This window comes from Parasteatoda tepidariorum, chromosome 4 (genome assembly GCF_043381705.1).
Source record: "Parasteatoda tepidariorum isolate YZ-2023 chromosome 4, CAS_Ptep_4.0, whole genome shotgun sequence".
Taxonomy (NCBI): Eukaryota; Metazoa; Arthropoda; class Arachnida; order Araneae; family Theridiidae; genus Parasteatoda; species Parasteatoda tepidariorum.
In genome coordinates, this window is record NC_092207.1 from 37,671,800 (window position 1) to 37,699,361 (window position 27,562).

Genomic DNA, 27,562 nt, shown 5'->3' on the forward strand with positions numbered 1-27,562 from the left:
GGCTTATTTAATGTCTCAATCTAAAGTTACTAAAAATAAATGTAAAGTTCTGGGTCCGATTTCATATCTTGTTATGATAGTTTTTCTGACAGTCATCCTCCTGAAAAACCGTTCCAAAACTGATAAAAAAGTTATAATACTGTAAAAACTGAAACCAGATGAAATCATCGGTATCGACTCATATTATACGGACGCAGAACTGGTGGAGGGGATGTATCAAATAAATTTTGTATCAAATAAATCAATTTCACATTAAAAATGACGGCTGAAAAATTAAGTTTGAAATTTGTCATGTTTTCCATACAATATCATTCAAACTTCTGCCTAGAATAAAAATTTCTATTATTATAATTAAATCAATTATTTGATTTCATAACTTTAACTGCCTCTCTCTCGTAAGACAAATGTCAACAAACAGCAGTTTCTGACTTGAATTGCGTGTGTATATTTTTTGTTTTAATTTTTGAAATTAGCTAAATATAATTCTATAACTTATGAAATTTTTATGTTTTTCTAGTGCTCTTTAATATCCTTAAATTTGTTATTGATTTGACATGAGCTTCTTTCAAAGCATTAATTATTTTTATGGGCTTTGATCATTGATCTACCACTGATTTGATAACTTTCGTATATAGCGTAAGTTACTATTTTGTAATATTGCAAGTTATTTTATAATAGTTATGTAGTTTTTTTTATGCAATCAGTGACGTATCTAGCGTTTAAAGAATCACCATTGCTTCTTAAACTATTTAATTAAGCTCTATTTAAGGCGTTGATAGGATTCAAATAGTTTAAAAACCGGTACTCTTAAAATATTTTTGATATTTTTTAGAAGAAAAAAAAGTAATTATTATTGAACATAATAGGAACATAAACTGGGAGGCTTAAAAAGCATTTATTTTATTTGTTTTAAAATAATTATTTTTTAAATATTTCCAATTAAGAACTTTTGGTTTTTTCTTATTTTTCCCACTTTCACTCGAGTATCATTGGCACTGTGGTTAAGTCATAGCCATTTTATATCCGAGTCTTTCTGAGGTAATTTCACGAAAGAAAATATCTTTTCAACCGAAATGTTTTTACAGTCTGTTTCCTTTGTACATACAAACGGAAATATAATGCCTTTTTCAGTTTATGTAGAATTTACTGTGGCAGTTCTCAGAGTAATCTTTGCCTTTTGTATGATTTTATGAATGTATTTCATGAATTATATGTTTGTCCATTGTTCCCAAATAATTTTCAATATGATCGAAATGGCAAAAAAAAAAAAAAAAANAAAAAAAAAAAAAAAAAAAAAAAAAAAAAAAAAAAAATTCAGAGGCAATTGATGGTTTGCTTCTTTTCAAGGAACAACTACAACTTTGATTTTCCAATATTTCAGTTCCAGATATTTTATGAAACCTAGCAGATTCTGATCAGAACCTTTATCACACATTAATGTATTATCAGTGTTCATTTAATCAGATTTTAAGATTTTAAAACATGCTTAATATCTATTTTTCAAAACTTTTTTTCTCCAACTTTTCAAAATTTTGAATCAACTTTTGCTTGAATTGTGTGTTATTTCGGATATGATTTTGATCAATTTTGAAGATAACTTCATGATGCCCCCTCAGCAATCATCTTTTTAAGATTATGGCTTAACTATAAATTAGGAATATTTGATTTCCTCATCTGTGGGAGCTAACTGTACATTGCACTGAACCTTATTTTTTTGGCTTATGGCTATGGTAAGATGTGGTAAAAAAACATTTAATGGTGGTTATTTAAAGTAAAAAAATAGTCGAGTGAATGAAATGGAAATTTTTGATTTTCCTCATTTTTGAGAGCTAATCTCATGCTGCCCCAAACTTTTTTTTTAAGATTATGGATAAAATTAAGGTGTTCAAAAAAACTATAAGGTGGTTAACTGTGGAAAAGTAATGCAATTAGAATTTTTGATTTTCCTTATTTCGGGGAGTTAAGTTCACTCTCACAGTGCCCTCAAACTTTATTTTTAAGATGAAGTAAGGTTGGTAAAAGACAAACAACTGCTCCAAAACAAGAAAATCTGTTTCATATTACTATTTGGCACCTAAAAAAAAAGTACTATTTTTTTTAATAAACGACTTGAATTGTAGTTTTAAAATTTTTTTATTAAAACACTTTTAGTTAATATAGTTACTTTAGTTTAGTTAGTAATAGCTCATAAAGATATTTTTTCTTTGTACATAAAGTGGTATGCATAATTATAAGAGCTGTAAAATTATCATCTACTAAAAACTAAAAAAAACATTCTATATTAGAAAGCAAAATCAAAAGTAGGAAGGGATGGGGTAGGTTGGACCATGCTCACTAATTTTATATGTTATTAAATCAGGGGTCTGTCTAAACTGAATTTACTACCGTTTAGCGGTACCTTCACAAATTCAACTTTAGGAAAAACGGTAGTTTCACAAATTTAATTTTAGGAAAAACGGTAGTTTCACAAAATACTTTTTCTTAAAATTTTATTTTTGTATTCCTTAAGAAATGATCAATCCATATTCTTGCCATATTTTTGTGTTGGATTTTTAAATATAATTTTTTATTTTTCACAAATTATGTCTAAATTTTCACAAAATAGGTACCTCTCAGAAAAACCTAGACAGACCCCTGTAAATATTTTTGTTTGATTTTTACCTTATGTTACAACACTAGTACTACAAATCATATGGACAAATTAGTTAGCACAGTTAAAATGTGCCTTTTTTATTTCAAAGCTATATTTTAGCATTGCTAAGTAATTTTTTCAATTCTACTGTATTAGGTGCCTTCTAAAATTTCTTTCAATAAGAATAGATCAAGAAATTGCAATTATTTTACATTACCTTTAATTTAGTAAATAGCAGTAGCTATTTAAAGTTGTGCAATAAGACAAGAAATTACTGTGAAATTTAGAGAAAATCTTTCAGTTATTCTTTTTTAAAAATTCAACTTGCATAAGTCTGAAATGAAAAATAACAAAATTTCAGAAAACAAAATCTAATAAATATGCCTTAAAAATGTTTAAAAAATTATTTTAAATTTATCTACTCTACAAATTTGCATTAGTTATGTTTTCAAAAACTATGCTTAACTATAAAATTTGTCAGAAATATTGCTTTTTACCTTTTGTTAAACTGTTACAAAATTTTGAGTTATGGAAAATTGTTCAAAAGAAGGCATTTTAAGCAGAATATCTACTACTTATATTCAACTTTAAAAAGAATTACACAAATTTGCTGTGTGTTTAGATTTAAAAATAAAAAAATGTATCAAACATTTAATTTTTGTAAAAGAGTTAGTACTAAGAACAAAATTTTTACTGGCATAAGATTTTGAGATTGTGTTTGTATGTTTTTTATCTATTAATGTTCAGTAGTGAATTAAATTTATGCGATGCAATGGTAAGGATGGTCGTGATCCACGTTGGTTACTGCTAAGGTTTTTTTAATTTTATTTATTATTTTTTCAAATGAGTCCAAAAATATTTTTAACGTTACTTTTTAAAAAGAATCTTACAAAGTGAGAAATATGCAATTTATCTTGTGGAGAAAAATTATGTGGATAATTTTTTTATGAATTAAAAAACAATAACTACAATATGGACCAACTGATGGACTTCCCAAATTTATTTTTCAATTTGAGATTTTTAAAGAAAAATATTAAGTCTAATATTCAGGATATCGATTTTTATCGCAATTTATAAGAATAATATATGTTTCTTTTGTGTACTTGTAAATAACTTAGTATTTAGTGATTGGTTTATAAATATTCATGTTAAATGTGTCTGGCATTTTGTAATTTTTGCTTATATTTCCAGAATTTTCTGAAAAGAATGAGATTTTACAATGAGTGAACCATCCAATTTACATAGATTAGAAGGGAGTAGCAATGAAGTTGGTGGACTGTTTGTAAAGAAGAAATCAAGTGATGATGAACTGTTCAAGGTTCCTGCTCCAAGAAAACTGAAATCCTTGTTAGGGCTTGATGTTCTTGCTGAACAGCGTCGAAAAGAAAGAGAATCCTCCCAAGAAAGAGAAAAATCAGTTGTTGATGTAAAAAATAGGGATGTAGAAAATAGACATGATCATCACAAGAGAAAATATAGGTCATCAAATGAAGAAACTCCTACATACACTGGAGGAGTGAACGATGAATACTTTAAGCGTATGCACTCTCGGCAGAAACGAGATAAAGAAAGAGGATTGTATATTTCTTCAAAACATGAAAGACATAAAAAGAACAAAGAGCGTCGTTCTAGCTCCGAACGTAAACGCTTCCATGAAAAATCTGGTAGGGACAGTAAGAGATCTTATCACAGTGGATCTTCTAGAAGAGAAGATGAATCTCCATATCGTGATGAACCACCATCTCCTAGAATTCATCCCAGAGATTCACCTTCTAGATCTGGATGGGATGAAGATGATACACCTATTCACAAATCTTCATGGGACATGCCATCACCAAGGAGGTCACCAGATAGGAAAAGTGAACGTAGCTATCGTAGTAGCAAAACACCATATGATTCTCCAAATCCAACTCCTGCTTACAAATATAATGAATGGATGTATGACAGGAAACGTTCTGGAGCAACACCTCGGACATCTGAGAGAAACGAAAATCTTCCCTGGTCAACTGAAGATGAGAAACAAGATTGGGAAGAGGAGAATAAAAGAATTGATAGAGAGTGGTATAGTCTTGATGAAGGATATGATGAAAATCAAAATCCATTCGCTGGTATGTCTGCCGAATACACAAAAAAGAAAGAAGAAGCTTTAGAGCAGAAGAAAAAGAAACGAATGTCAGCACAGCAAAGACAAATCCACAAAGATAATGAAAAGTGGGAAACAAATAGAATGTTAACTAGTGGTGTAGTTCAAAAACTTGATTATGATGAAGATTTTGAAGAGGATAATGAAGCACGTGTTCATCTACTGGTACAAAATGTAGTGCCACCTTTTTTGGATGGCAGAATTGTTTTTACGAAACAACCTGAACCAATTGTACCTGTTAAAGATCCCACTTCTGATATGGCTATTATAGCTCGTAAAGGTTGTCTTGCTGTTCGAACTTTCAGAGAGCAAAAAGAAAGGAAAAAAGCCCAAAAGAAAGAATGGGAATTGGCAGGAACTAGACTAGGTGATATAATGGGTATAAAAAAGGTTGATGAAACAGATGAAAAAAATGTAGAGGATAATACTAATTATAAAGAAGACCATAAATTTGCTGAACACATGAAAAATAAGTCAGAAGCTACAAGCGACTTTGCACGTAAGAAATCTATTTTACAACAACGACAGTTTTTGCCAGCCTTTGCTGTTCGACAAGAATTGCTAAATGTTATTCGTGACAATAGTGTTATAATTATAGTTGGTGAAACTGGATCCGGAAAAACAACACAGCTAACTCAGTATTTACATGAGGATGGTTATAGTAAATATGGTATGATTGGTTGCACACAGCCTCGAAGAGTTGCAGCTATGTCAGTTGCTAAACGTGTGTCAGATGAAATGCATGTTCAGCTAGGAGAAGAAGTAGGTTATGCCATACGATTTGAAGATTGCACGAGTGAAAAAACTATTATAAAATATATGACAGATGGTATTCTTTTAAGAGAATCTCTGAGAGAATCAGATTTGGATAATTATAGTGCAATTATTATGGATGAAGCTCATGAACGTTCCCTAAATACTGATGTTTTATTTGGTTTGCTGAGGGAAATAGTTGCCCATCGTCAAGATCTTAAGTTAATTGTAACATCAGCCACTATGGATGCAACAAAATTTTCAAATTTCTTCGGGAATGTCCCTACTTTCACTATACCTGGACGAACTTTCCCTGTTGAACTTTTTTTTAGTAAAAATCCTGTTGAAGATTATGTTAATGCTGCTGTTAATCAAGTGTTGCAAATACATTTGCAGCCAACATTTGGTGATATATTAGTGTTCATGCCAGGCCAGGAGGATATTGAAGTGACATGTGAGTTGGTTGCTGAAAGATTGGGTGCAATTGAAAATGCTCCCCAATTGGCTATCTTACCAATATACTCTCAGTTACCTAGTGATTTACAAGCCAAGATTTTTCAGAAAGCTCCAGATGGTGTGCGTAAATGTGTTGTTGCCACTAATATTGCTGAAACTTCTTTGACCGTAGATGGTATTATGTTTGTTGTTGACAGTGGATATTGCAAACTCAAAGTTTATAATCCCAGGATTGGTATGGATGCTCTTCAGATATATCCAATTAGTCAAGCAAATGCAAACCAAAGATCAGGCAGAGCAGGGCGTACAGGTCCTGGTAATTGCTTTCGCTTGTATACAGAGTCACAATATAAAAATGAGTTGCTAGTTACAACTGTTCCTGAAATTCAAAGAACTAATCTAGCTAATGTAGTACTTTTACTTAAATCTCTTGGTGTTCAAGACCTGTTGCAGTTTCATTTTATGGACCCTCCCCCTCAAGACAACATGTTAAATTCTATGTACCAGCTTTGGATTCTTGGCGCTTTAGATAATATAGGAAGTTTAACTTCTCTGGGCAGAAGTATGATTGAATTTCCTTTAGATCCTCCTCTTTCTAAAATGTTGATTGTATCTTGTGATATGCAGTGCAGCTCTGAAATTCTAATTATTGTCTCAATGCTATCAGTTCCAGCAATATTCTACAGACCAAAAGGTCGTGAAGAAGAAAGTGATCTGGCTCGAGAGAAATTTCAAGTTCCAGAAAGTGATCATCTTACATTTCTGAATGTGTATATTCAATGGAAACAACACAACTTTTCATCTTCTTGGTGTAATGAACATTTCATCCATGTAAAGGCGATGCGCAAAGTTCGGGAAGTCCGACAACAGTTGAAAGAAATTATGGTACAGCAAAAATTGCCCATTGTTTCTTGTGGTAACGAATGGGATGTTGTAAGAAAGTGTATTTGTTCTGCCTATTTCCATCAAGCTGCTAGACTAAAAGGTATTGGTGAATATGTGAACTGCCGAACAGGTATGCCCTGTCATTTACATCCGACCAGTGCACTTTTTGGTATGGGTTTTACCCCGGATTATATTGTTTATCATGAACTTGTTATGACAAGTAAAGAATATATGCAATGTGTTACTTCAGTAGATGGTCATTGGCTTGCTGAGTTAGGACCTATGTTTTACAGTATCAAAGAATCATCATTGTCAAGAATTCAAAATCGCAAACTTGCTAAAATGAGTCAGACTCAGATGGAAGAGGAAATGATACTTGCTGAAAGGGAAATTAAGGATAAGAAAAGGCGAGAGGAAGAAATAATAGAGTCTGCTCGAAAAAGAAAACAAATTTCAACTCCTGGCCGTAATGATTCATCAACTCCTAGACGAAGACCAGAACGATTTGGATTATAGAAGAATTAAAATTTATAAAAGAAAAAGACTTAAAGTTTTTTTTTTTTCAATTTACATTGTTGTATATATGTTATGCACTACGTCGTTGACTAACATGCTTTTGTATCAAATATAGAGCATATATTTAACATAATTTTAAACTGTGTTTTTATATTTATTGAATTTTTGTAGTACTTAAGACATTTTATTATAATTTATAATTAAGTTGATTTAAGACTTATAACAAACATCAGCATGCTATTCATGATATGATCTGAATGAGTATATAGGTATTTAAAAGTATAAAATTTAAACTATATAAAGTATACTGCTTAAAAATGGAATTATATAATCAATAATGTATTAATATTAGTTATCTGAATTATGTTTACTGTGTTTGAAATTATAGTATGGGATTCACTGGTCCAAAATAACTTTAGTCTAATTAGGACTACAAAACTTAATCTTTAGTGGTCCACGAGCCAGTCACTTGTAATAGACATCAAGTACAAATATGTTGACAAAAAGAGGTATAATTCATCTTTTAAAGCAACCAGAGAATGCTATTTAATGTGTAATGAATAATTAGCTTTTAAAACATCAGCCGAATCAATTTTTTTCCGCTTTGTCCTTTGTCATTGAAATATATATTTATTTCTTTTTGTTCAATTATCTCTATTGATTAGATTATAAGTTTAAATATTTAAGTCAGCTTCAAGCTTAAAAATGAAGTTAGCAGATTTGTTAGAACAAAAATGAGCAAAATTCCATTCCAAGTTCGAAATATGTGCTTTATAAATGTTAAATTTAAATGATTAACTTTTTGTGGACCAGTCAGAATTTTTTTTCCAGCTATAATGTTCCATGCCTCTTCCTTACTTTTACGTATACATGCGTGAGCATGACCAGTTTCTTTGAGGTACGTACGTATAAGTGAAGATTAGGGGATGCAAAACATAATTGCTGAAAGTCTCTATTTATATACAGGTGAGTAAAAATATACTGGTCTAATAAATCAGCTTTTTAATTTCAAAATAAATGAAATGTGCTATATACTATAAATTAAGTTGTAAAATGTAGTGTACCAGAAGTATAATGTATTTTAACATGTTTCTTGATTTTTTACTCTGTTTCTGATATTTCTGACATAAAAATTTTTTTGTATTAAATGTTTGCTTTTTTTCTTTTTTCTTTTTAAAAAAAAAAAAAAAAAAACAATCTGCAAGTATTTATTAAATTGAAAGTTCTCTTCTTGTCAAACTGATTAAGTTTTGATTTTTTTAAAATTGGATAATGAATTTTTTTAATTATGTGTAATAAATATAAGCTAAGTATATTTTATGCAAAACATTGGATTGTCATATATGTTTGTACTAATTAGATTTATTATATTTTAATTAAAATGAAAAAATTTTTTTGATTACTTTTTAGTTTTCATTATTACTTTGTTTAAAGAAATATTAAGGTATTTTATTTTTTAATTTTTTTTCTTTTTATTCAAAATTAATTTAAGTTTATTAAACTTCTTATTACAAATTTAAAATGTTTTTGAGCTAATTCTCAAGTCATTATCTGACTTGTTAATCATTGTTTAAATGGTGCGGATTTTGAACCTTTTGATATTTTTTTGTAAATAATATTAAATAATAATTTGAAACTTAATTTGAAATATTTAATATGGTATTAAAAATTCTTGACCTAAAGAAAATAAAGTGAAATAAATAAGTAAATAATTCTATAAACAAAAAGAGAAAAAATGAAATTTTTAATAATATTTCTTCTAATTTTTAGAAAATTTTCTCTTCGGATTTGTCAAAAATTGCATCCTCAAAAGTATTTTTCTTTTTGAATACTAAGTTATATTATCGTAACTTCTGAAATTTTTATTCATAGTAATGTTAAAATTTCTTGATAATTTTGATCTGAAATAAAGTTTTTAAATTCAATCCTTATATATTTGTTAGTTTCTTTCAATTTTTTTAATAGTTATATCTTTGCAAAATTTAGTATTTTATAATTTCAAATAAAAATTTTACTTAGATGATAATTGTATAACCAGATTTACTCGATGAATTATATAACCAGAAAAAAACTGCAAAATTGGCAACTTTTTTAAAGAACATTCTAACTCAGTTACTTTTACCTTTTTTGTTAAGCAAGAATTTATGAACTCGAGACAAATAGTTATGTCAACAGCCCCTGCCCAAATGCTGGCAACTTATTTTTTTGTCACAAAAATTATCTGCATTTTTTAGATAATTGAATTTAAAAAGTAAGCGTGCTAATAGTCGACCTTTTTTGAAAAAAGTGTTTTTTTTTAAATTAAATTTTTAAATTTTTTTATTACAGAGTTATAAAAGATAATGAAGTTGACTTTATTGCTCAGTTTTATTTATCACTAAATGAATCTTATTGTTGTAATGCTTTAAATTCTTCAGTAAAATACTTATTCAATTTGAAATTCTTGTTAATGTAGAAATCATCCTAGTTTTCATTTGACATTGGCAATTAAAAGTTAAGCTAGGAGAAATTTACTGTATTATAAACAAAGCTATGAATTATAGTGAACTGTGTTAAAAATTAAGCTATAAGAAATGTTATACAGTTTAATGTTTTTTTTTTTAATCTGCTCGTGATAAGTATGCCCTAAGTGAAGTAAAATCATGTCCAACTTTCTGAGAATTAGTTTGAGACATGACATTTTTTTTGCCTAATTTGACTGTGCTATTATTAACCATCATAATTGGCGCTTATCGAATTTTCATTTGCTAGCTCTTTAATTTTATATAAATGTTTTGAATGTGTTATAGACCTTTATCTTCAAGTAACACACGATGTGCTTGAATCAGACAAGAATTATCAAGCAAGACAGTGAATATAGGTATCCAGTAGCTTACTGTGGTAGCAAATTATACTGCCACTCATCCATATCTTAACTCTCTTAATTGTCTCAGGTGTGGTGATATTTTCAAATTTAAGTTGTCATACAATACTATTTTTGAATGCTATTTAACGTGTTTTTATAATTTTTTCGTTAGTAGTCGTTAATACATTTTTATGTACAATGATGTCAATCTTTAATTCCACTAGATCAGCGGTTTTCAATTTTTTTCTAGTATGCAAATGATCGACTTTAGTTTGGTGGAGTCCTGACTTAATGAATTAAGTTCAAAAACAGATCTGAACATATCAATCAAAAATACTAATTATTCTGAAACTATTTAATTGGAAAATATTCAATTTTTAATAATTTTATTCCATTTTTCATTCCATTCATTTCCATTTAATCAGATTAAGCCAGATTTTATATCAGACAGTTTAGATCGCTGGTCTGGAATATAGTTCTGAATTTCTTTTTGGTGTAAACATCACCTGAAAATTTATAAAATAAGTTGTGAATTATGGTTTGTGTTAAAATGAAAACGAAAAGGAACTGTTATAAAGTTGAGAAGGATTATCAGAAAAACACTTCTTTATCGATGAATTTAGTTTTATTTTCGATAGAAAAATTCGATGGGAAATACAAATGCAAATTATAATAAATGCGTATTTTTTTTTTCTATATTTATTATATATATATTTTCTTCTCCAGCATTTTGCTTTAATCATTTCAGGAAAATAACCAAATAGTAGTGATTTAATGGAGTATTAATGTAATTAAAAAATTGATTAAATATTCTAATTCTCGGGACCTTAGGGTTCCGTGGAACACCTTTTGGGAACCACTGTTCTAGATTCTATTAAAATATTTTGAAGGGGATTTAATTTCATTTAAAATTCTCTAATCATAATGTATTTATGTAGCTCTCATACTTAGGAAGTATATAAATTATGTGAAATTTTTAATCTACTGCATTAAAAAAATATTTATTTTGGCGTAAGTTAATTTCATTTAGAACCTTATAGTGATTTTTCTTTATTAGTTCATTTTCTTTTCATTAATACATTCATCAATTCATTTCTTTTATGTATTATGTAAACCTTTTAATCCACTACATATTTAAAATATCAGCTTGGTGAAAATCTTTATTTTGGTGAGAATTATTTTCATTTAGAACATTATTGTTTTTTCTTTAATACTCATCAATTCATTTCTGATGTGTAATTAAGTAATTCTTTAAATCTACCACATATTGTAAATATCAATGTGGGGGTAAATCTTTATTTTAGGGTGAATTAATTTAGAACTTAACAACATTTTATTCTTTAATATCCATCAGTTCATTTCTTTTATGTATTATGTTAATCTTTTAATCTACTGCATATTGTAAATATCGACGTGGTAAAAATCTTTATTTTGGTGAGGAATCAATAAGCATCGACGACCTTTTTGCTTTGAAAGATTAAATTGTTTTCTTTTTTTATGTAATATTAGAACCAGTATCTTTGTTATCAAATATCTTGGAATTGTGTTAAAGCATATTTTGTTTTAAAAGTATTGAACAGTTTAATTTAGAACTTAATAACATTTTATTCTTTAATATCCATCAGTTCATTTCTTTTATGTATTATGTAAATCTTTTAATCTGTTGCATATTGTAAATATCAACTTGGTAAAAATCTTTATTTTGGTGAGGAATCAATAAGCATCAACGACTTTTTTGCTTTGATAGATTCTATTGTTTTCGTTTTTTTTTCCCTGTAATATTCGAGCAAGTATCTTTGTTATCAAATTTCTTGGAATTGTTGTGTTAAAGCATATTTTGTTTTAAAAGTATTGAACAGTTTAATTTAGAACTTAATAACATTTTATTCTTTAATATCTATCAATTCATTTCTTTTATGTATTTTGTAAATCTTTTAATCTGCTGCATATTGTAAATATCGACCTGGTAAAAATCTTTATTTTGGTGAGGAATCAATAAGCATCGACGACCTTTTTGCATTGAAAGATTAAATTGTTTTCGTTTTTTTTAATTTTTTTATGTAATATTCGAGCAAGTATCTTTGTTATCAAATATCTTGGAATTGTTGTGTTAAATTATAGTTTGTTTTAAAAATATTGAACAAAGTATTTCTGATGGTATGGAATAACTATTTGTATGTGTCACAGCAGTGTATAATGCCGATATTGTTGTAAATTGTAAATACATTTTATAATAAGATTTTAAAAATAAAAAAAAATTGTTACAATTAATTTGTCACTCATTTTATTTTTATTTCAGTTTTTTTTTTAAAGTTTTAAATAGTTTTTGAAACAGCAATTTATTGAATTAGTCAAGCTCTGCATTGTGCTTGGAAAATGATGACGTACTCTCGTAAAAAGGGCTGAATTAGTTTCTTCCTGGTCGCCTTGGTAATTAAATAATTGAAATAAAAAACGAAATTGTAATAAATCCTAGCTTAAAGTTAAACAAAATCAGGAAGGGATTTTTCAAAGTTGCTCTTAGAGCTTAAAAATATAAGCACAAGCTTGGCAAAACTCTTTAAAAAAAAAAATCTTTATCTAACTGGTTTTAAAGCAGAGTAACACAAAAAAACTCCCCTCCCCCCATGNGATTTTTCAAAGTTGCTCTTAGAGCTTAAAAATATAAGCACAAGCTTGGCAAAACTCTTTAAAAAAAAATCTTTATCTAACTGGTTTTAAAGCAGAGTAACACAAAAAAACTCCCCGCCCCCCCATGAACAATATTGCGTTATAAACTTATAGAGAAAAGCATTTTCCTGCAACAAACTAATTACATTATTTCAATTCGATTAATATATTTTCTAACTTTTATTTCTAAATTTTTTGTTGGGACTCTTGGCAATAAACTTTTTGAGAGCGTAAAAATAGATCTTAAACGGTGACTGGCCATTTAATGATCAATCGTTAAAATGACGATCCGATAGAGGGCGCACAAAGCAGGATAAACAACATTTAGGCGTAACTATGGAGACGTTCTTCATAGTCTACTCTATAAGTATCTCTTTTCCCTCTATATTATTATAATATTTATATCTTCTGTAGTAGTAAGTGGATTTATTCTGCACATTTTTAGAGAAATAAAATCAAGAAGTCTTCTAAATACCTATGGCAGCAATCTACGGTCGGGTAAGTAAGATTTTGAATTTTAATCGATGGATGCGAATGGAGTGTATTTTTAGTACGTATTTATGAAGACTTAAAAGCAATCTTTTGTTTCGAATTTTTCCCCTGTATGTGATTTATTTTCAAAAAACTTTTTTTTACTAATAAAAGATAAATAACTTGTGCTTTAATGTACAGTTTTTCATTCGAATTGCACTAAATTGATAGAATATTTTTAAATAAAAAGGAAAAAAAGATTTTTTTAATATAATTTTATGGATTTAGCATTATTAAGAATCGGCTAATGTTCATTGCACAAATTGATTAACTTCATAAGACAAAAAGTGAAAAATACGATGAAGAAATGTATATAGTTTTTTAAAATTTCTTTTTTAATATAAATATTTTATGAAAATTCTCGTCATTTAGATGGTTTACTCTTTATTCGCGAAATTTATTCTAAATATAAAAAAAAGCTATGACTAACCCTAGAGTATTGACCGTTGAAATATTGTAAGAAGTCGAGTTAATCGATTTGCGCACTGAACAGCTTTACATGGAGAGTAAATACATGAAATTATACATTAAAAAAATACTGTCGCTGTTTTTAAAGAGAGGTCTAGGGATTCTAGTTTTTATGCTCCCCCTCCTTCCAAAAAAAAAAACTAAAATCTGGACTACGTTTTTATCTGAAATTCATACCCCAACCAATGTGGTACAAAATGTGTGTAAGGGAGTATAAGATAAAACTACTGAAAGAAAAATTAGCATCACAATATGCATGTGTTCAGTATGTGTTATCTATCATGATGTTACGTATAGAATTTATATTACATAGGAGGAAATATTTTTTCATAATTATAAAAATACACAAAAAATTACTATTCTAATAGTTCCGTAAAATTGGATATTTTTTCGGAAAAATTAGAACCCAGCATTTTTATTTAATGGAAAGCTTTTTTAAGTCCTTATTAATGATACATAGAAACTCTTTATTCTCCTTTGTATACTTCATCCCCTCTCTTTTTTTATTTTTGAGGGAAAAGCAGGGGATTTCTTCTAGACAGGCAAGCAAGACATTGTTTTCGATGTATTTTTTTCACGCTGAATTAAAAGAAACCATTTTCTACACTATCGGTCTAATAGTTTAAAAGTTATAAAGGTTTTATGCACGAGAAGGAAAATTTTGTACTTATACCTTACATACACACCTGACATTGCTATCTAAACAAGAGAGACAGTGTTTCTGATGAACTTTTTCATGCTGAATTTAATGAAATAAAACAAGAATCGGTATTATAAATAACTGAAAAGTTATAAGGGTTTTGCGTACAAAAATTACAAATTTGTGCGATCTCTTTTTTACGCATCTGACATGCTATACAAAAAAGTTAACCATTGTTTCTTATGTATTTTCCCCCCGCTTGTTCGAATAACAGCAAACACGAGTCAAAAGAATTTAAAACGTTGCAATGGGTTTCTTTAGTATCGAAAGTACTATTTTTGAACTATACTTATTATGAAGAAACCCCTTGTAACTTTGAAACTACTTATTCTAACTCAAATTTTAACTCATTCAATTCAGAATGAAAAATTATATCGGAAAATGTACTTAGTATGTTTAGATAGCAAAGTTAAAAGTATAAGCAAGTACACGTCAAAAGTATTTTTACGCATGCAAAATTTGAACAATTTGCTCTATTGACTCGTGAATAACCTCTTTCGATTTAACGTTGAGTTAATATTAATAGAGTAAATTATATTTTAAATTCTTTTATATAATTAGAAATTTAACTTCTTCTACATTTATTTTTTAAAATTTTGCAACGATTTAAAAAATTAAAAAATAGTTGAAAAAAGGTTTGTTTTAAAGACATACGCAAAAAAAAAGAAATTTTTTTATAAAGATTTTGAAAAATTGATTTCAGAGTTGGAAAAAGTTAACCTCATAGATACAAATTTCTAATCGTTAATGTTTAATTTTATTCAAAAAATTTAAAAAGATGTCAGACAACATTTTGGTGTATATCTGAAAATATATTTAAAAAAAAAATCTTATTTTCGTAAAAATTTGCATAAGAGTTTATTATGTGTTGCCGACCGTGTAGGTTGTTTAAACAAGCTACAAAAGTATTAAGCCCATCAACAACTCAAATTTTGCTCTATCATATTATTTATCTTTCTGTTCCCACTATAACGTCATGATTATTACCATTGAATTCGTGCCGTTATCGTCTTGTTATCATTGTTTCTGACAAACTTAGATGCATTTTTATATAACCAGGGGGCTATCATATTATTTATTATTTTTGTATTCCCACTAATATCATGATTCATTCCATTGAATTCTGGAAAACAATGTATTTTTTGTAAGATGAAAAAACTGTATGTAGACAAATAAATAGCAATATTTAAAAAATGTCCCGAAACAAAGTTTTTTCTTTCTTTTTTTAAAATTATGCATTATCAGGATTCTTTAAATTTTTGACATTTTTTTTTGTTGCTTTTCATGGCTTTTGTATTAATTTCCGTCCCATAATGTGTGTATTGTTTTAAATTCCCTTCTGACATGGATTCTAAAAACATGCAAAAAATATTAAGGGCGGTCATTCTGGAAAACAATGTATTTTTTGTAAGATAAGGTATCTAAATAAGATAAGATTGTATACAAATAAATGGATTGTCTTTGTAAGATAAGATAGACAAACAAATAGCAATATTTAAAAAATGTCCCGAAACAAGATTTTTTTCTTTCTTCCTTTTTTAAAAAAAATTATGCATTATTAGTATTCTTTTTTTTCCACAGTTTTTTTGTATTTTTTCTAAGTTTAGATAACAGAATGTAGACAAATAAGTATCAATATTTAAAAAGCGTACCAAAGCAAAGTTACTTCCCCTCTTTTTTTAAAATTGTACATAATCAGTATTCTTTAAAATTTTCAGATTTTTTTTCTTCCGTGACTTTCACATTCATTTGCGTCCCGTAATGAGTATACTTTTTTTTACTCTACTTTTGACAAGGATTCTAAAAGTATGCAAAAATATTTAGGGTTGTCATTATAAAATATCATGAATGTTTTATAGGACAAGAAAACAGAATGTGGATAAATAAATAGCAATATTTTAAAAACGACCCTAAACAAGGTAGTTTTCTTTTCTTTTTTCTATAAATTATTCACCAGTATCAGTATATTTTTCATACGATGCGATATCAAAATGTAGACAAATGAATATCAATATTTAAAAAAGGCAACCATACTAGTTTTTGTTGCTCTTCAAAAAAATTATAACTTTTTTTTCTTAAAATTTTCATTTTTATTTTTGTTCCTCCATGGCTTACACCTTATTTGCGTCCTGTAAAGTGTTGACTTTTTGATTCTACTTTTGACAGGGTTTCTAATAGTATATTTTAAGGTTGGTCCTTACAAACATTCAGTATTTTTATCGGATTAGGTAACAAGAATTAAACAGATGAATAGAAATTTATAAAAAATGATTAAAAATTGAAGAAAACACCTCTACTTTTTTTTTTTTTTAAATTATGGATTATCAGTATTCTTTAAAATGTTTTTGTTTCTCCCCAGGAACATATTAATTAGAGACTCTTAATGTGTTTACTTGAAAAAAAAATGCGGTTTTAAAACTCCCAGCTGGGTGGGTTGTGCAAAACCATAAAACTTAAGAAGTAAATCCGTAGCCTCAATGGTATTTTACCAGACAAGAACAAGTTTTTCCCGTAATAGTTACAAAAAATCCGCAATCAAAACGGTTTTTTACAATACAAAAGAAAAAGTTTTCTCCGTAAAAATTATAAAAGGAAAAAAAAAACTAAAAAAAAACGTAGACAAAAAGTTTTTTATTCTTTTTTCTCCACATACCAAAGTTAGTTTTTTCTGTAAAAGTTAATCTGAAGTTAAAACGGAATTTTTTTCTATCGGAGCAAATTTATTCTGTGAGAGTAAAAAAGTAAATTTGTACTTGAACATAATATGAATATTTTACGTCTGCACGGCTGCCGGTATGCGCGGGAAGCAGAATTCGTATCGACCAGTCATCCCTGGGATTCGAACCTGCGTCTCCTACTCAGGAGACGAGCGATCTGACATTTGAGTCATTGCAGATCCAGTGATTTAAGATTTTTTTTTATTTTGTTTTGTAACTGGTGTCAAACAGCTGCTCCAATTTTGTGTTTACGACTATCAATGTTCAAATTTCTGTATTTACTTTTGAACCCTATTCCGAAGACAAGGGAACTCCTGGATCAAGCATGGGGAAGAAATAACTTTCGCAAAAGACTTTTATGATGGAATTGACCAGCATTTGCGTTACGTGAAGCTAAAAACCATGATAACCATCCATGGTTAGCCCGATGGTAAGAAGATTTTACTTTATGACTCGTCTACCACTGCGAATATTTTACGTCAGCACTGTGGTCGGTGCGAGCCGGGAGCAGAATCCGTATTAACCAATCATCGCTTGGATTCTAACTTGGGGCACCTCATTGGGAAGCGAACGTTGTATTCTTTGTGTGTTTTATAATTTTAATTTTATAAGCGTCGTTTATTTTATAGCCCGACCCAATTTTGAGTTTACGACTACCAATGACTCCGTAACCTTGTAATTTCAAACCCAATCCAGAAGAGAAGGGAATTCCTGGATCAAATATTGAGAAAAATTTTGCCTTTATGTAGGAATTTTGTTTGAACTAACCTGCATTTGCGTAACATGGAGAGAAAAACAACGAAAACCTCCCACAGTTAGCCTAACGGCATGGGACTCTAAACCATGATCCGTCTATCACTGAGGATATGTCAACACTGTGTGATTGATGTGAGCAGTGTGTAGAATTCATATCGACCACCCATCGCTAGGATTATAGGGTCACTTTATTGTGCGTTTTATCCCCTCAGTTACCGCGGCTTCAGTGCTTTATTATTTTATTTTAACCGTCGTTGAACAGCCGACCCAGTTTTTGGGTTGATTGCTACTTATATTCAACTCCGAAGCCTTGTGATTTTGAACCCAATCCAGTAGACAAGGGAACTCCTAGATCGAGTATTGGGAGAGATTTGCCTTCGTGGAGGACTGTTTGATGGAGCTAACCCGTATTTGCGTTACATGGAGAGGAAGACCACGAGAATATCCCACGGTTAGCCTGACGGCAAGGGCACTCTAACCCATGATCCGTCTACCACTGAGGATATTTTACGTCAGCACTGTGGTCGATGCGAGCCGGATGCGGAATTCGCATCGACTAGGATTCGAACTGAGTTCGTCTCACTGGAAGGCGAACGCTCTATCTCCTGATCAGTAAGGAACTCTCTTTACCTTAAAAGTTTTGTACATTGAAATTATATTTAATTGCAAAAGCATTTAAAACTATAGTGGCCTACTCTTATAAAATGTCTGGGCACGCTTATGATCTTGTTTGACGTGCTGGAGGTTGGGAGTAATAAAACAGAGAGGACTCTCCGAATATTTTTTTTTAAGTAGTAACATTCAGTAAATATTTATATTTGTAACTATAAAGGAATCTGTCATGTTTCTATTAGAACATGAATCGTANGCAGTGTTTCCCAAAGTGTGGTACGCGTACCCCCAGGGGTACGGGAACAGTTTAGCAGGGGTACGCGTTCTTATGCGAAATATCTTGCAACAAACGAAAATTACAAAAAATTTTATTTAAAAACAAAGCTAGCCATGAAAATTTACGATTACGTATTTTTCTATTGGATATTTTTTGCAGAGTTAACAGTTAATAATTAGTGGTGTCAACAGCCAGTTGTGATTTTTACTTTTTGGGCGATTTTTCATAGTAAAAAATTCATTCATTTTTTTATTAGGGGTACTCAGCGTTACGAACAATTTAGAAAGGGTACACAAAAATCATAAGTTTGGGAAACACTGGGATAAGGTAACAAGATTTAAACAGATGAATAGCAATATATAAAAAAAAATGATTAGAAATTGAAAAATGCACCTCTAATTTCTTTTTAAAATTATACATTATCAGTATTCTTTAAAATGTTTTCAGAGCTTTTGTTTTTCCCTAGGAACATATTAATTTGAGAACCTTAATGTGTTTACTGTAAAAAAAAAAAAAAAAAAAAAAAAAAAAAAAAAAAAAAAAAAAAAAAAAAAAAAAAAAAAAANAAAAAAAAAAAAAAAAGAAGAAGAAGAAGAAAGAAAAGAACCTGTCTATAAATTTACAGTTTTAAAACTCGCAGCTGGGTGATTGTTGTGAAAAACCGTTAAACTTACGATGCAAATCCGTAGCCTCAATGGTATTTTACCAGACAAGAACAAGTTTTCCATCAAAAGTAACAAAAAATCCGCAATCAAAACGGTTTTTTACAATACAAAAAAAAAGAAGTTTTCTCCGTAAAAATTATATATACATAAAAAAAATAATACTGTGGACAAAAAGTTTTTTCTTCTTTTTTCTTCTTCCACATACCAAGTTAGTTTTTTCTGTAAAAGTTAATCTGAAGTTAAAACGGAATTTTTTCCTATCGGGGTAAGTTTATTCTGTGAGAGTAAAGGAGTAAATTTGTACTTGAACAAGATATGAATATTTTACGTCTGCACCAGAATTCGTATCGACCAGCCACCCCTGGGATCCGAACCTGCGTCTCCTCTTTAGGAGATGAGCAATCTGTCATTTGAGTCTTTGCAGATTCAGTGATTTAAGATTTTTTTATATTATTTTGTAACTGGTGTTGAACAGCCTCCCCAATTTTTAGTTTAAGACTATCAATGTTCAAATTCCTGTATGTACTTTTGAACCCTATTCAGAAGACAAGGGAACTCTTGGGTTAGAGTCTCCTTGCCGCCAGGCAAGGAGACTCTAACCCAAGATCCGTTTACCACTGAGGATATTTTACGTCAGCAATGTGGTTGGTGCGAGCCAGGTGCGGACTTCATAATGACCAGCCATCGCTTGGATTCGAACCCGGTTCATCCCACTGGAACGCGAACGCTCTATCCCCTGAACCACCACGTCTCAGTTTATATTATGAAGTTAAGTAAGGAACTCTTTTTACCTTAAATGTTTTGCAAATTGAAATTGTATTTAATTGCAAAAGCATTTAAAATTATAGTTAACCCACTCTTATAAGAATGTCTGGGCACGCTTATGATCGTGTTTGACTCATTGGTGGTTGGGAGTAATAAAACAGAGAAGACATTCAGTAAATATTCATATTTGTAACGATAAAGGAATTTGTTATGCTTCTTTTCGAACAATCGTGCATGAAATATTTATTGAAAAGTAAAAGCAAGTGCAGAAATTAATCGTAAAGTGATTTAAGAAAAGGTTAATTTCTTGTACGGCTAGCAAAACAGCACAAGAAAAACCAAAATTTTAACTGACTGTATTCCGTTTATAATTAAGGTGAAAAATAGTTTTGTCAGCAAAATAGCTTTAAACAAATCCACCTCTTTTGGATTTTTAAAATTTTTTCACACTTAGCACTTTGTAAAAGTTTTTAAAAACAATTTCGGAATTTAACTTTTAGGTTTAAAACCTTCCTCTTTAAGAAGGAAAAGTATTTCATTTATAATTTATTTATATTTTTTTTATATTTTTTCAAATTTAATTTTAGTGTTTCTTCTAGGCAATTTGAAAATCTGATACTATATTCTACTAATTACCTCATATTACGTGCAGCCGTTAAGTTATTTATGAAAGTTAATTTGTTAATGTATAAATTATTAGCACGGGAAGGAACGCTTATTTTTTTTCTAAATTTATTTATTTCAATTAGTTACTATTACAACTATCACTATCGCGTTCAATTTCTACACGAAAACTGTTCTTATCACCATAGAAACATGCATTTGTTTAAACTCAACATAAGAGTATCTTTCAAAAGGACACGCGTTGAATTGTGTCAGAATCATCAATACTAAGTGCTGTTTCTATCAGTGGTTTAAATATATATGAAAAATCCCATTGTGAACAAAAGTTTTTTTTAGACTAAGCGATATGGAGCTTCTGTTCTCTTTATTAACAATTTAGTTAAGTTAGTTTGATGAAATAATAAAAGATAGTATTTTAGTATGTATTACGAATTATGGAAATTAAATATTTATGTATGATCACGTGTTGAACCAATTCAATTTAAAAGTGTAATTATATTTCTTTTTGGAGATTGACATTTATTTCCGAATTTAATTTTTAATAAGTCATTTAGAAATTTAATTTTATTTCAACTCAAATTTGCTTATTTTATATATTTTAAAATTTGTTTCATTTCCCATTATTTATTTTTTGCGTATTATTCTTTGCCAATTCTTTTTTTTTCTTTCGAATTCCGTTAACTACCAAGGGATTATCTTAAACTATTTTAATGATTTTCATTTTTACTTATAAATGTAACGTTGTTAACACACAAGAGTAAAAATTATGAAAAAAAGAACTCATCATTACTCTTTATTTATAGTTGCTAATTGGTCGAAGTTCTTGAAAACAGTCGTTAATAGTAAAGCCTTTAGTTTTAATATAATTCTTGGGGTTTAAATAATAAAGAATTAATTTAGAAATCTCATGTTTTGTCGAAAAATAGCCAATCTGCTCAATATAATTACAAAAGTTAAGGCTTACGCTTCAATTTTGATCTTGAAAATTTGATAAGCTTTTCATCTAATTAAGATAAGCGTGGTGATTTTTATTTTATTATTATTAAAAATATTTTATTCATATTTGTTAAAAATAAAACTCTGTATGAAATTATCATTACCAACTGTCCCTTTGTCGTGATAATTTCGCCCTATCTATGGTACGAGGCGCCTACTTTTATCTAATTCAATTACAGTGTAAAGAATTTTGTTGTATAATTGCCACTATTTTCAATGTTAATTTTTATAGTGCATGAAGTCATATTTTTTATTTTACTTTTTCAATATTATAGTTTCATTTATTCATTCATAAAGTTTTTATTTGTTTGTTTAATGCAAACACACATTTTCATGTGCATTAGAATAAATTTGTAACTTCATTGCTAAAATATTTCGTTTAAGAAATAAGCGCATTTTAAGAAATATATTCGCACTAATTCTTAAAAAGAATTGTCATTTTGAATTTTTTTATAATTTATTGCACGATAACTAAATTTCCGTACTTAAAAATGTATTTAGTTAACTTCAAGACCAAAAATGACTTTAACTGTACACCACAACATTGCAGTGTAGTGTTGACTCATAGAACATATTTTTTTTCTTTCTAAATGAATGCGCTCTCTCTCATTCAATTCTAGTTTTTCGTTTACGTGTTCACAAACAAGATTTGAAGAGTTCTACAATTTATTAAAAATGAAACTGAATCTGTTTGTAAATGAAGGTTATGCTTTGTTTTTATTTCATGTCCACAAGTTTCAAAGTTTGCGAAGCAAGCAGATGATGCGCAAATTTTCGAAATAAATAAATTCGTTTGTAATCCTTGATACACTTTTCATAGTGTTGGCTATACTAAAATATTGTCAAAATAGAGCCTTTCGAAAAAGATTCTCTTTGACCGATTTTTCTTCTTCCAAATATACTTAGAACCTTCTTTTTATTCCGAAAACACTAAAAAAATATTGGCCCTTTATCTATACAGAGATTCACTTCGTAGAAACTTGGGGAAATAAATATATGTTGTTCGCAAGACTAAATTGAGATCTTCCATTGAAAAATCTAACTTTTTTTTTTAAGAATGTCTCTTAAAACCTCTTTCCTCTTTCAATTAGCAAAAAGGCGTTTTAAGAATCAAAGTTTTTCTAATCGAAAATAGAATTTAGGAAAATCATCAAAGTTGCGTTTCTAAGAAGCATCATTAAATATGACCGGTCTGGTCTTGATGCCCTAAATAAAGTGATCAAGGTCAGGCAACTGTAATACGTAAATTTAATTTTATCACTAGTATATACTGACTATCCCCAAAATGACGAATTCGAAAAATCAATTAGCGAAAAATAATGTTATAGAAACAGATAGTTTGCTGAGTTCTGATCAAGAATGCAAAAAATGTATTCCCACTGAGTATCAAAAATAGTTACAAAGCTATGCAACAGATGGCACTGCTGACTTGGAAAAACTAAAAAACAATGTTTACAAACCAACCATCATTTGTAGCTACAGTATGAAGCAGTCTAAGGACAAAATCAGTAGACGTCCATGCAAATATTTCACTTGGAATGGTCAAGCGATCAGTATCGTTTTCTTGGCCAACTGCGCCATTTGTTGCCGAATTTTCTTACTAATTTTTAAAGTTGGTTCGAATATATTCATTCATTTCCAGTATAGAGCTCAGAAATCCGAACATTTTAAAATTCTTCCGCTTTATTTAAATTGATTTTTCATATTGTCTGTCATTTTTGGAAACTCCTAAATAAAGTTCGGCACAAGCAAAAATAAAAGATTTCTAACAAAACTTTCCTTTTTTTCTCTAGGGAACAATAGTACCAGCTGAAAACTTCAATGCTGAAAGAGCAGCAGCAAAATTACGCAAAGCTATGAAAGGTATTGGTGAGTAGCTTTAAGCTAATAACGTTATTATACGCCCAAACGTGAGTATCATTTGCCAATGTTCATTATGAAAGTACTTGTGTATGATTCCGACGATCTGGAAAGTTGGATTAATTTGCGTCAAATTGACATTGACACCAAATCATTTCATTTTGCAACCAGTGCGTATTTAATGAAAAATTAAAATAAAAAGTTACTTTATTTTTAAAAAAAGGTCGAAATTAATGTTTTGGAATAAACGATTAAGAAGCTAGTGGCACTTTATATTTTAATTTAAGGTGCCACTAGTTTTTTTAATCTCTAGGCAAACTAGCATTATATTTAACAACAAACACAAAAGCTATTTTAATGAAAAAGCTTAGAAGAATAACCACTTATTTGGTACGCTGTAGTTTTCCATTATAAGCGAAAAATCGATTTGTTTGGCGCCATTTTTTGGTTTTGCTTAACATGATCGACGATATTTTACGCAACTACTATTTTCCAAAAAATTTATAGGTATTTCTGATAAGTTTAAAATAATAATAACTGAAGGGTACATTTTTTTCAGGCACAGATGAACGAGCTATAATAGATGTCCTTGTGACACATTCCAATTCACAGAGACAAGAAATAAAAAGAAAATACAAAAGTCTTTATGGCAGGGTAAATCATGCTTTTAAAATATATATTTTATTAATAGAGAGATTTTGCACTCTTCTCGGGCCACCTACTGCTACCGTTTGTAAATAGATTAACATTACACGCGCATAAGTTTATTTTTGTGAGGCGATCTAAGAGTTGATTTAGTTTAAGGTTGTTTTTTAAGGCACCTGTCGTCGCACGAAATAAACTTTTCTTACGAATAATATGCTATTTTCATAACTGCTATCAGTGTTTGACTATTTACGTAACGTGTAGCCTATTTTTAGCCAGTGCGCTCTATGCTAATTATGAAAAGATCACAAAACGTCAATATGAAGAACAATTCTTTATTTTAAGAAAATAAAAAGCGTTTGTGATTTTGTTTTTTAATATTTAAAAAGTTACTCCAAAGTTTTAATATCTTGGCTCTTAAAAAAATTGCGAAAAACGAGAATAATTAATTGATTTTGATTACTTTCATTTAAGGGAAAAGGATCTCTCCAAATTGATAATATTTTCGAAAAAAATTTCAGTACTTTTTTGTGAAATATTTTAGTAGTTTGTCCATTCTAAAGCCCAGATAATTCTTTTTGGCAAAATGGTATCAGTAGTTGCCGCAATGGTATCTATAGTTACCGCAAGATAAGGTGCTGCTTTTTTTTATACTTTAAAAGAGCATTGAGCGTTTTTTTTATGCTTTCAGAAGAGCTTTGAGAAACATTGTTAAACTAGCATTTACAAACCTCCGCAATGGTGTTAAACGAGAATCTAGTTGATTGGACAGAGAGAGAAGAGTGCAAAATCTTTCGAAAATGTTCTACTCTCAGACCTTGATGATTTGAACTCTACTGAGAATATATTTGGACTAAGTAACAGCCATGTAGGAAAAGAAAACCACGAAAACTAGCATGGTTATTCTTATGGCAAGGGATCAAGATAAGCATTATATCGCAGGCTTAAACAGCTGACCTATATCGGGTATGCAATGTTCAATTTGGTTTGTCATGCCTTTTTAATTCCAACCCAGAAGGCAAGAAAACCATTGGATCGTACTTATTTCCTCTTTGGCACTACAAACCATGAAGGATCGTGACTTCCTAAGCCACACATTATCCAAACTTTTAAATCTTTGTCCTTCCTTTTCTTAGTTTTTAACTTTGATGATTTCTCGCCGGTATTTTTAAACCTAAAAACCTAGCAAAAGCTCATTTCGAGGCAATCGCTTCTATCCTCTGAACCATTTCGCCTCGGAGAGAATATTGGAAAGCAAGAGGAAAACTTTGAACATTAAACCTTCTACAGTTAAACAGATAACAAAGTGGTTTTATCCTATGATTGGCTTACCAACAGAGACAAAACATTTCAACGTTGTGGTCATTGTTAGATACAAATAGAGTTTGAGCTTTGTATCAGAAGAGAATGTTCCTCATCTATTTTCTATTTTTTTTTTTATAAAGTTGAGAACAAGAAGAAAATTAGCTGTGCATTTAAAAAACCTATTCAGATGAAGAATAATGATGTAATATATTAAAAAATTACAACAGATAATATATTAAGAATTTTGACTTGCTTTGAGTTAATGTTTACTTATATAGGTAGCTTAATTGAATTTTTTCCCTCTGTAGGATTTAGTGGAAGATATTCAAGCCGAATTAGGAGGCAATTTTGAAGATATTTGTGTAGCTTTACTGATGCCACAGATTGCGTATCTTGCAGATTGCTTCTACGATGCATTACAGGTACAACATAACTATTATTATTCAGTTTCCTTTTTCTTTCCTTAAATAGTGCTAAATGTTAGCTTTAGAATTAACTGCCTTCTAAAGTTTTTAAATAGTAACGAAAATATTATGTTTGTATGATAATGTAAAAATTTTATGAAATTAAAGTTTTAAAAACTACATTTTTTAGGTAGACTAACGAGGAGAACATAATATTACTCTTGTCAGAGCTCAAACGAAAAATGTTGGGCCCATCACATTTGAAATTTGTGGAGATATTTTCGGTGGTGATAGAATTTTATTAAAAAGGTGATGCCCCTGCAATTTTTATTTTAGGGCTGACAAAAATAAAATTATTTTATGTGTCGAAAACTTTCTTAACACTTTTTGAACACTGATATTTTATAATATGGATTATTTTCTTCGTTTTAGTTTCGAGTCTGTTTAGTTTTGGATTTATCTGTTTACTCTTGAAAGTGGTCAAAATTTAGACTAGTGATATATTTTGCTTGCACTATTTTGGAAACAACAATAACTTGCATGATTCAGAATTTCTATTAAAATTTGAGATCTCCAGCTAGTCAGAAAGTAGTCGAAATTTCTACCGTCTATAAATTTTATTTGGCAATAATTTAAAATCTGCTTGCTGCCGTTAGTAAATGAATGAAACGTGCATTGAGGACCAACAAAAATCTCCAGTTTAGTTTGAACACTCTAAGGAATGGAAATGGCTCAAATTGCGATCGAATGTAAATTTCTTTTGGCAATAATATGGTGTCTGTAGAGCTCAGAAAATAATTGAAATTTGTTCTGAAAATCAGCGTAGAATCCAGACGAGATTTAAGCTCTCTAGTTAGTCGGACAGTGGTTTGAAATTTCAATTGCAAGATCCTCCCTCCTTTCGTAAAAGTGAGCAACTGAAATAGTATATAAATGGTTTTTCCTTAAACTATTTTAACTATTGAACTATTGCAAATGGGAAATTTATGATTATAAAAATTTTTTTACAAGCAGATTTGAAATGCAATTTAAAGTATTTGCTTTTAAAGTACCACTACTTTATTATTAATTACCACTACTGTAGTACATTTACTTTATTATTATTTACTCTGATCTTTAAATATTTGAAACACAAAAAAATCGTTTTTATTTTTATTATTAATGTAAAATAAAAACATTTTTTTCATAAAAACAAATTAAAATTGTAAACGTGATCATATCAGTTAAATAATATTTTTTACAGTTTCGTGTTAAAATTATTTGTAGAGGTAGCGATATAGTAGTTGATTTACAATTGAAATTCTATTTTCATTTGTAATTATTTTTAACTATGCAAA

At 29.3% G+C, this 27,562-nt stretch overlaps 2 protein-coding genes across 4 annotated transcripts in view; both read left to right on the forward strand.

Moving 5' to 3' along the window:
- The first annotated feature begins 302 nt into the window (after nt 1-302).
- LOC107444486 (ATP-dependent RNA helicase l(1)G0007) lies at nt 303-12,501 on the forward strand. 2 transcript variants are annotated; one of them, XM_016058635.3, is made up of 2 exons: nt 303-438; nt 3,824-12,501. In XM_016058635.3, the coding sequence occupies exon 2, from the start codon at nt 3,852-3,854 to the stop codon at nt 7,383-7,385; it is 3,534 nt and encodes a 1,177-aa protein (XP_015914121.1). In that variant the 5' UTR covers nt 303-438; nt 3,824-3,851; the 3' UTR covers nt 7,386-12,501. The 2 variants fall into 2 exon arrangements, with proteins under 2 accessions (XP_015914121.1, XP_015914120.1); XM_016058634.3 differs by having other exon boundaries at nt 392-636.
- Nucleotides 12,502-13,191: 690 nt separating this feature from the next.
- Nucleotides 13,192-27,562, forward strand: part of LOC107444487 (annexin A7) — a 31,692-nt gene continuing 17,321 nt past the window's right edge. Inside the window, exons 1-4 of one of the 2 annotated variants that reach the window (XM_043039271.2) lie at nt 13,192-13,398; nt 23,805-23,880; nt 24,431-24,525; nt 26,130-26,243. In XM_043039271.2, the coding sequence (XP_042895205.1) occupies nt 13,378-13,398; nt 23,805-23,880; nt 24,431-24,525; nt 26,130-26,243 (306 nt within the window). In that variant the 5' untranslated portion in view covers nt 13,192-13,377. The remainder of the gene's footprint in view (nt 13,399-23,804; nt 23,881-24,430; nt 24,526-26,129; nt 26,244-27,562) is intronic. The other variant, XM_043039272.2, reaches the window with a different exon arrangement.